This window comes from Chinchilla lanigera, unplaced genomic scaffold, assembly GCF_000276665.1.
Source record: "Chinchilla lanigera isolate Chin_1 unplaced genomic scaffold, ChiLan1.0 scaffold00193, whole genome shotgun sequence".
Taxonomy (NCBI): domain Eukaryota; kingdom Metazoa; phylum Chordata; class Mammalia; order Rodentia; family Chinchillidae; genus Chinchilla; species Chinchilla lanigera.
In genome coordinates, this window is record NW_004955594.1 from 949,070 (window position 1) to 958,955 (window position 9,886).

The window sequence follows — 9,886 nt, forward strand, 5'->3', positions numbered from 1 at the left end:
TTTGATCCTAGGAGGAGTATCGGGCAGCCAACTCCCTGAACAGTGGTGCTTTTCCCTGGACAAAGAAATTCAGCCTGGATTATTTGGCCCTAGACTTCAATTCAGCATCACCAGTCCCCACACAGCAGGTAGGAAGGATTTTGTGCCTGAGAATTTCCAGGTGATTTCATTTCTGCTTAGACTTTTCTGATTATCAACCCATGTGTATCCTCTTCAGGAGTCCTTAGAAATACAGACCTGTATCATGAACAGTATTAAAATCAGCCCTAATCCTGCCTCTCAGAATGAATGAGATCCTGATGTATTTCCTTTAGAGTATGTTCTTTGGATGCATGTGTGTAGATAGATATTATATTAACACTTCAAAATTTGGACCCAAAAAGGTAATAGAAAATTTTTCAGATGGTGATGAAGGTGGGCACCAGGCTCTTCAGGCATGGGAAAGTCCTGTTTAAAGACTAGCTTACAGCCTAGTCTGGCTAGACTTTATGGAGTGGTAAAAGGAGCTCCAAGTTGGAGTAGAACCCCTTGAATGCCAGGTTGGGCATTTTCAACTCATTTTGGTAGTATTTTCATCTGTAAGGTAGGGATTATAAATAATAACATCTAATCAAGGGCCATGTGAGGGTTGATTGAATTAATACTCATGTGATCCTAGCCTTTAACAAATATCACAGACTTTGCAATGTAGGCATGGGATGAATAAGTGAATGAATGGTAAGTGCTTAGATGACAATTTTGAGCAAGGGACAGTCATAACCCAAACTGTCTAACAATGTATTGTTTGGTGGGAAAAAAAAGCAGCTCACAAAATAGAAAGTATAGTCTGATTCTGTTCATGCATTTGTGGGGGTGGGGTACTGTGTAGAAATGCCTCTGGAAGATTTCCCTCCTATTTTGTTGAATTAACTCCTACTTCTTTACTGAGACTCAAGATAAGGTGGTCAGAAGGGCGGGAATAACAAGTCCAGAGGAACATTAATCAGTTTCAGTAGACTGTACCCTCAAGACAAACAACTCCAAATCTCAGCTGCTCACTATAACAGAGGTCAGTTGTTTCTCATGAGAAGTGCATCTTCAGTCCAGTGCTCCTGGTAGGGGAAAAAGGAGATCATAGAATCCCAGGACACTTATTTTCTTTTTAACATTCACACACACACACACACACACACACACACACACACACACACACACACACTCACACACACTCACTCACTCACACATGTTTCTGCAGGGAGAAAGGGATAGTAAATAATTAATGACAATGTAGTCTACCACAATGCAAGCATTTACTAAATTTTTAAATTGGATGTAATGAAAGCCTTTTTCTGCTCCCACTTCAGAAACTTCTCCTTTCAGAAGAGCAAAGAGTAGACTATGTCCAAGTGGACGAGCAGAAGACCCAGGCTCTTCAGAGCACTAAGCAGGAGTGGACAGATGAGAGGCAATCCAAAGTGTGAGAGGTAAGGGCTTTGGCAGTGTGAAATGTGGAAGCCTGGGGCTCAATTTGCAGGGTTGTTTGTTTCATTTTGTTTTGTTTTGTTTTCACTAAAATCCCCGATGATCAACACAGGTTAAAATCAAGAATGTGTCATTTCCATGGTTTAGGCAAGAACCCTTAGGACAGAGGACCCCTTTATGCATTGAATGGAGAGAAGAAGGGGCAGTTTCTTCCTAGAGAAGGATCTGAGGAAGTCCAGTCCCTGCCCTCCCAGCCCCACCTCTGAAGCCTTTGGCACAGGTTCATATCTCCAGCCTCAAGGATTCTTGCAATTGGCTCCACAATCACAAAAAGGGAGAGATGGAGGGTTCCACAGCCACAGACGGAGATGTAAAAAAAATGCCATTCATCCAGGCAGGATAAGAACAATAAAAACAAGACTTGGGAGACCATTTTTCTAAACAACCTGTTAAAATCTCTCAAGTAGAGTATTTGGAGTAAACATTGGAGTCAGTAGTGGTACCACCAGAATAGCATCATTTGCCCCCAATACCTGAAATTCTGTCCTGTCTCTTGTGCTTTAATTGGGGTTATAAACTGTCCTAGCAAAGGAATCCATGGAGAACATCTTGTCACAGCCCTTGAAGGTGCAGTTGAGAAGCTCAAGCCTAGTGATGGTGGAAGAATCTACACTTTGTACTCCAAAGACTCTATCAGACCACCATTTTTGTTGCCAAAGAGATACAATGCACCTGGTGGGCAATAGATTCTAGCTCCATGATGAGCATACCAGATGACTCTAGTGGCTTTAATGACATTGTGTTTATGCTGCCTATTCTGTTGCTATTGGGCTTTTCCTAACATGCTTTCACATACATCGTATCATGCCAGATTCGGGCCAGCAAACCCTGACAGACAAGTGACATTGTGAGAGACAGAGAATTTCTTTGAGGAAGGTCAGGGGGTCCTACCAAAATGTAGCCCTAACTGACTCAAACCCCCAGTTTTATTGAGGAACAACAAAGGCATACAGTTCTGCTGAGTGCAGATGTTTGTTTTAGGTTACCAAGGCAGGTAGCAAAGCATGGTGACTGTTCGGCTGAATAATTGATTTTTATCTGATTGTTCCCTAGGGAGCTCCCTTGTTTTTCCCTTAAGGCCCATCTCTGCTCCTGTTGACATGACATCCTGTATTCAAGATGTTCTGGCTCCTCAGAGTTAGCAGACTTCTGCTTTCACAAGTCAACCTGAGCAGACATTGACCCATTGGGTATTGCAAGGAACTCCACAATATCATCTCTTCCCAAAAGCTAGGATGGCAGTGACTGAGCTTCTCCTGTGATGAAGAGAAAACTGAGAGCCAGAGAAGGGAACAAATTGCCCAAGATCACTCATAGAGCTGAGACACAGAGTCAAACTTAAGAGTTGTCCAGGCTACCGGTTGCAAGTTCATTCCACTCTTTCACACTGCTTCTTAAGATTCGGCAAAATCAGTCAATTGGGTAAATCTAGCCATCATCTCTGGTCCTGGTCATAGGAATCTGAGCAGGTGATTTGATACTTGGAAGGTATGCACTTGGAAGGTAAACCCCCCAAGGAGGGTTTCTTTGTACAATATTTAACTGCAGCTTTAACATCAGGAGTTACAATGCCTCCAGTCTTTTTTTTTAATTTTAAAGAATAAAAGAAGGATAACATAGTAAGAGGAGGGCTTACCGAAGTACAGACAAAGTGGTAGGAAATTATCAATGGTTGTTGTTTTACATATTGTTATCTACAAGATATTTTCTCAGGAAAACAAATAGACAAATAATAGTGAGTTACAGACAAAAGAAGATTATCAATGGTTGTTGTCCTATACTTTGGTATCTTCAAAGTGGTTTCTAAAGAAAATAAATAGAGCTACACATGAGTGACCAATTGAATAATCATTGACTATTCTCAATGGTTGTTGTAGGAAACACACAGTAATAAACATACATCCATTTACAAAATAGCATAGGAACAATAGAAACATTACAGAGCTATGGACAGATTATAGGAAAATATCAATGGCTGCTGTAATACATGGTGGTATCTTCAAAGTGGTTTCTCAGGAAGACAGAGATACCCAAGAAAGATCTAACAAGTAGTTACAGGCTAAGGGTTGTCAAAAATAGCATATTACCTCCTCACCAGTGACTCCTTTCACTGAGGTGTGATGGCTGGAAGGAAGGCCAGGATTGAAAAGAAGGACCAAGAGACTAGCACCAGTGTCCAGCAACAGGCTATTTTCTTTTTCCTCTATAATCATGATTACCCGGGGCTCCTCCATGGAGATGACAGTCTGGCCAGAGGGAGAAGGCAGAGAATGTCCCGGGCCCCCTTGATAACCAGTCTTAAATCCATGCTGGACTACATAGTCTCCTATGCAGTTAAGGTATTTTTCTGTCTGTGAGCTAACTAATGCTGGCAGAAGGAGTTTTACTACCTCTGGAAGGATATGTCATATGTGGCTATACAATTGTGGATGAAAATGATAGGGAGAGATGACCAGAAAAAACACTGACAATGAATTCCACTCTCAGGCTTCCCAGCTAATTTTTCCCTTGTGTTTGAGAAATAACTAGGTCCTGAGAGTACAAACATTCCCACTTTGTAATGGGGGGATTGCGACCCAGGAGACCCAGAATGAAGGTCTCAGTTGGGCATGGAGTTTTATTTAATACCCCTTTGTAATTCTCCTGAGCACTTAGAGCCAGAATACATATTTGAATGACTAAACACATACTAACACACCGTTCTGACCAGGACTGTGTCTTATATGTGAGGATGGATCCAATAAACAGCTCTCTGACAGTCAGTGTAGTTGGGTAGTTGTAGGCTTCGCTCTAGGGCTTCAGGATCAAACTGCCCCAAAGGTAAGTGAATACCAAGGTCTTGGTGTTTCAGACCATACAGGAAGTCTCTTTGACTTTCGAAGCAGCAGGTTTTGGGGACATCATTTTCTTTGTGCGGCAAAGTAGAAGATAATTGCCAAATACTTTAAGCTGAGTTCAGGGCCTTTGGTGAAACTGGACAGAGCAAGGAGAGGGTGCCCTGCTCTCCCACTGCAGGGCCAGCTCCACGTCAGCACACATAGGCTTGAGCCTGTGGGGAGCTACCTTCTTCCCCAGGTGAGTGACCAAGAGTTGCAGAATCTCAGGCAAAAAACCAGGGCTGCAGAGTGCTAGTTACCATGAATGGTAATGTCCCTGTGTGGGACATTGCCCTTTCAATCTCTGCACTGCATTTTCTGCACTGCAGCAGCTAGTGCAGCAAAGTTGTAGCTCCAAGGATCATGAGCCACACCAGATTAAAAGCTACCACTGAAATTACATCCGTATTGAAATGTCATTCAATTGGAAAAAAAGAAAAAATGAAAGACTTCCCTTTCTGCAAAACATTTCCGAGAATGTATTTGTGGCATGAAGCAATATACATGTGAGCTCATGTGACCTGCTTGGTTGTGATTAATTAAAAATAGGATGCTCTGAATAGGCACTCTCTATATTAATAGATGGTGATAGGACTCAGAATAAAAAGATGAAACAAAATTTTATAACAAAATAATAGGAGACTAACAATAGTTAATACATTACATGCTGTTATCTTTAAAGTAGTAGCTCAGGGTACAAGATAGGGGCATAAAAATTTCTCCAATTGATATTAGCACAAATCTTTGTAATGATCTAAGAGACACTGATAGTATAACTGACTTGCATTTTCCCCCTTTCCCTACTGTCCTTTCCTCTTTCACCCCAGAATAAATTATTTTTAACAGATGACATCACCCTTCATTTCCAGGGTGTAAAGCATTTATGTCTTGCTTTGCTAAAACTACTGAAAGATGGCTACACAAAAGGACAACAGTTCAGGGAAACAAAGTACAGGTAGTTTTTGAGCCAATAGCAACATAGGACCCTGAGAAAGGCACCGTGATGGCAGCCAAATTGCTTTCTGGTGGAGACAAGTGATGTGTATGTAAGACAAGGCTGCATTTCTGAACAAGAGCTTGATGTTTGGTCAGAAATGACAGCAGAGACCATTCAGTGTCATGGGCACATGGCATGTCTCTACCATGTCTGTGCAGTGGACACTTTCCTGAAAGATTTAAGAATTACTGGAACAACAGGGCAATGCAGCATTAGCCCTGCCTTGTTTTCTGTAGATCCTTTTTGTTTTATTTCCAGTGCAGGACAGAGGAGAAGGCTCTCAAGCTTTCAAGTCGGGAAGGTCACCAGCCCGGGATGCTTCTAAGATTTCCTTGAAAGGGTGGAGCCCTCTGGTCCAGCATACAATCCAGCTATGAAGGCACAAAGCAATCCTGTTGGTGGTGTTGTTTGGGCCACTTTACCCTGGAGCATGGATCAGCTGCATTACTGCACCCAAGACCAGGCTGAGGACTCCCGTCGGGCCTGCCTTTCTCCTCTTAATGATTTCCTCAGCCTCCATTCATATAATCTCTGTACCCACAGTTACACTGATTTTTCACATTCACTGTGCTTTCATTGTTTCACTTTTGGCATTAATAAGTCTTTTAAGAATGAATCATTGCTTAAGTTCTCTTTTATTTCAGTGATGACATCTGATATAATGAATGACACATTTAGAAAGCTGAGTATTTCAAAATAGGCTTAATTACTGCTTTCAAGTACAACAAATTGCTGGGCATGGTGGCTCATGAGGCTGAGGCAGGAGGATTGCCTCGAGTTCAAGGCTAGCCTGGGCTACATAAGCGAGTCAAGGCCAGCCTGAAGTACACAGCGAGACCCTGTCTCACAAAAACAAAAACAAATTTAAAAAAGAAAGAAAAAAAAGAAAAAGAAAAGTACAACAAATCATTGGACATATGTGTGATGACCTACGAGTATTATTTTGCTACATTTGAACAGTGCTTGTAACTGGTACTGCTTCTGCTCAGCCAAACCACGTTGGGCATCTTTTTTCATTGTTCAGTAATTAACTAGCTTTGATAATCGGCAGTAAAATCAACTACTCACCTTGATACCAGGAATAACATAACTTTCATCATTATTAACATGAAGGAGCAATAGCTCTTTGTTTTGGGGGTGGTGAGGTTCATTTTTTAAATTCTTTATATATTCTACATATTAGTCCTCTATCAGAAAAGATGGAAAAATATTTTCCCATTCTGTAGGTTGTTGCTTCACTGTGTTGATTGTATCCTTTGTTGTGCGGAAGCTTTTTAGTTTGATGTAGTCCCATGGGCTGATTCTTGATATTAGTGCTTCTGCCTGTGACATCAAGTGTTTTACCTGTTTTATCTTCCAGCAGATTCAGTGTTTCTGGTTTTATATCCAGGTCTTTGAGCCATAAAAAAGAATGAAATCATGGCATTTGCAGGAAAACAGATGAATCTTGAGACCATGTGAAATGAAATAAGCCAGACATGGAAAGTTAAATATTGCATAGTTTTTTAAATATAAGAAACCCAAAATATAAATAAAGAGTGAAACAAAGGAGAGATGGTATGAAACGGAAGGCAGACTTTTTGGAGGTAGGGAAGGGGGTTGAGGGAAAGGGGAGGAGAGAGGGAAAAAGGCATTGAATGATCAAGATATGATATATACAATGCACCAATTCTTAAATTTTAACTATTACACATCATAAACATACACTAGTAACAGAAAACCAGTAGCCCTAGATCTGCCTCTCCCCTCTCTCCCTGCCTCTTTGCCTCTGGGTCAGTGGCATCTCTATGTCATGAAGCAAGGTGGGTAAAACCAGAGCAGGGGTGGGTGTCAGGCTTGAGTTTGGAGGAAACAGGCTAAGGTCATAGAAAGAAAATAGATCCAGGGTTATTCTGGTGCTGAGAAGCACTAAGACAAGCCACATTAAATTCCTCGTCCCCGGCACTGACAATGAACGCTTTTCCTTGATACACACACTGCAGACAAATCCACAGGTCCAAAGAAGAGCAAGTTAGCCCAGAGGACTGGCCTGAGAAGCAGAGATCTCAAAACCTAAGCCACAGGATCTTTCAACACCCAGCTCCGAATGATCTAGCCCTGTTACTCATGTCTTTGAGGTTCCAGATTCCCACTTGTCCTTTTCCCCTTCGTGTTAAATTTCATTCCCTTTTGTCACTTCATTATCTTCATTTGGTTCTTATTTTATACAACAGAGCGTGGTATAGGTTTAAGCTCTGCCCAGTGTAGACAGGAAGCAGAGCCCAGACTCAGACCCTGACGTGGGAGGGCACTTTCATTTGTGACCGAGGGGCCACTGCAGAGCCACCGGGATGGGGTGGCCTCTCCACGGCAGGGTGCTGGGTCACGGACAGAAGCGACCCTTGCCCCCACTCTGCCACCACGCACAGACCCCATCCCGGGTCAGTGGGGAAGGGGGAGCAATAAGCTTCCCCTGCTCCGTCAGCTTTACCAGACCCATTTGGCTTCTGGTCACCCCTCTTGTTTTGCTCTTTGTTTTGTGGTCCCAACCTAATTCGTTTTAAGCTTTGTTCGGCTTCATGTAAAAGAACACAACCGGGCTGATTTGGGTCTGTCTTCCAATTTCAAGTTACTTCAATACTTTGTTCTCAAATCAGAGACTTTGGATTCATTTGCATACACTCATGACAAAAATCAGAGTAGCAGGTACCTCTATTGGGGAGACTGTGCTTGTTTGGAAAGGCACAAGAGAACATTCTCTAGAGTTATGAAGTTCTCGATCTCAATTTGGGTGGTGACCACATGGGTGTATACATATCCATGTTTCATATTTGTACATTCCCTGCATATAAATTATATTTTACCAAGCCTATTTCCACAAAGGAAAAAACTCCAGGGGCATTATAAAGTAATGTAAGAAAAATGACTATAAAAAGTATTAGAGGCTACAGGAAAACTTTTATCATCTTAGATATAGAAGACCTCCAGCAGCAAGGCACAAAAAGCAGAAGCAAGAAAATAAAAATTTCCTTTGATGATGATGACATTCAGTTCAGCAAGGTTTAGTGATCACCTGTGGGGAACTGACACTCCAGGTGGGCACTGCAGATACGTGAGTGTGTGAGATGTCCTTGATTAAGAAGCTTCCTTCCGGGCAGGATGCAGTGGGCACTGTTGATGTACCACTCCAGTTCTCTGAGCCCCCTTCACAGCCTCAATGTGCTCCTGCTGCTGAGAGCACAGGCTCTTAGGATGCTCTTGGGCAGGAGAGCTCCTCAGGATCCTGGGGCTGCTTTACCTGCAAGAACAGAATTGACTCCCCAACTCCCCTTGGAGAATGCAACATTACTAAATCCTAGCGCCTCTACCTCATGCTGGGACACACTTGGAGTAGGAATTACATTCTAGAGTTCTCCTGTAGGACCTGGTTGAATCTTCCCTCCCTCTGAGGTTGCGCCCTCATTTGGAAACTTCTCTTTCCCTGCCAACTCTTGCAATTAGGGTTTTGGGGAAACCCAATTTTAGCACACTGTCCTGCTTGCTTTTCAGAATCTATTCACTCTCCAGTAAGAGACAGTGCCTACATACCCCATTCTAGAAACTAGGTAGCACTGGGCAGTGGCTTCTTTGGCCAATGGCACAGAGCAGAAGGGAACACTGACTTTTGAGACTAGGTCAAACGAGGTGATACAGCTTCCACTGGATACCCAGGCATCATGTGGTGAGGAAGCAAGAGCCATGTGGAAAAGAACCAAGGCACTGCCTTCAGACTCTGATGAGTGGTTCTGGCTGGAAGCCAGCCCAAAACCAACCTTGTGTGATTAAGACTCCTCAGGTTCCTCCACCCCATTCTTCCAGCCGTTGGTGCAGTTTCTTGAGAAGAGGCCTTGTGGAACAGACATGAGGCTTACCCCCAGTAACTATCCAGATTCAATGCATACATGCAAAGTGATGGTTGAGTAAGCCTTTAAGTTTGGGAGTAGTTTGTTATGTCCTAATATTTACCAGAGCACGAACAGAGGACAGGTGAGATAAGAAACAGAAAACAAACAAGTTGCTATATTATACTGTACTCTGGAAAGAGATCGGTGTGATAGAGAGAAAAAGCACAGAGTGGGATTGGCCACACATTGGTCTGGGGGAGGAACTGCATGGAGTAGAGTGAGATGAAAACTAAGCAGAACTAAAGGACACGAGGGAGTCAGCCATGAGCTGAGATGATTGTGGCTTGGAGCAGAATGGCAGCAGAAGCAGTAGCATTTGATTGGATTCTGGATGGTTTAGAGAGAACATAATTTGCTGAGAAACTGGATATGGGTCACAAGAGGGAGGAGCAAAGGGTAACTGCAGGGCTTGTGCCCAAGCAGCTAGCAGGATGGGGTCTGTTGCCCTCGCCCTGTAGGCGAAAGACTGAGGGTGGAGAGGCCTCTTGGGGTGGCACGGTTAGCAGGGGCCTTCAGAACCACCAGGCAGTCCCGGCCAGAAGGAGGGCCTGGGGAGGTGCCGAGACCTG

The 9,886-nt window shown here is 43.1% G+C and overlaps 1 protein-coding gene across 3 annotated transcripts in view; it reads left to right on the forward strand.

Moving 5' to 3' along the window:
• The window catches only part of Gab3 (GRB2-associated binding protein 3), a 72,159-nt gene extending 66,149 nt beyond the window's left edge, over positions 1-6,010 (forward strand). For 2 of the 3 annotated variants that reach the window (XM_013509986.1, XM_013509988.1), the window contains exons 9-11: positions 12-128; positions 1,344-1,463; positions 5,653-6,010. In XM_013509986.1, the coding sequence (XP_013365440.1) occupies positions 12-128; positions 1,344-1,460 (234 nt within the window). In that variant the 3' untranslated portion in view covers positions 1,461-1,463; positions 5,653-6,010. The remainder of the gene's footprint in view (positions 1-11; positions 129-1,343; positions 1,464-5,652) is intronic. The other variant, XM_013509987.1, reaches the window with a different exon arrangement.
• The last annotated feature ends 3,876 nt before the right edge of the window (positions 6,011-9,886 follow it).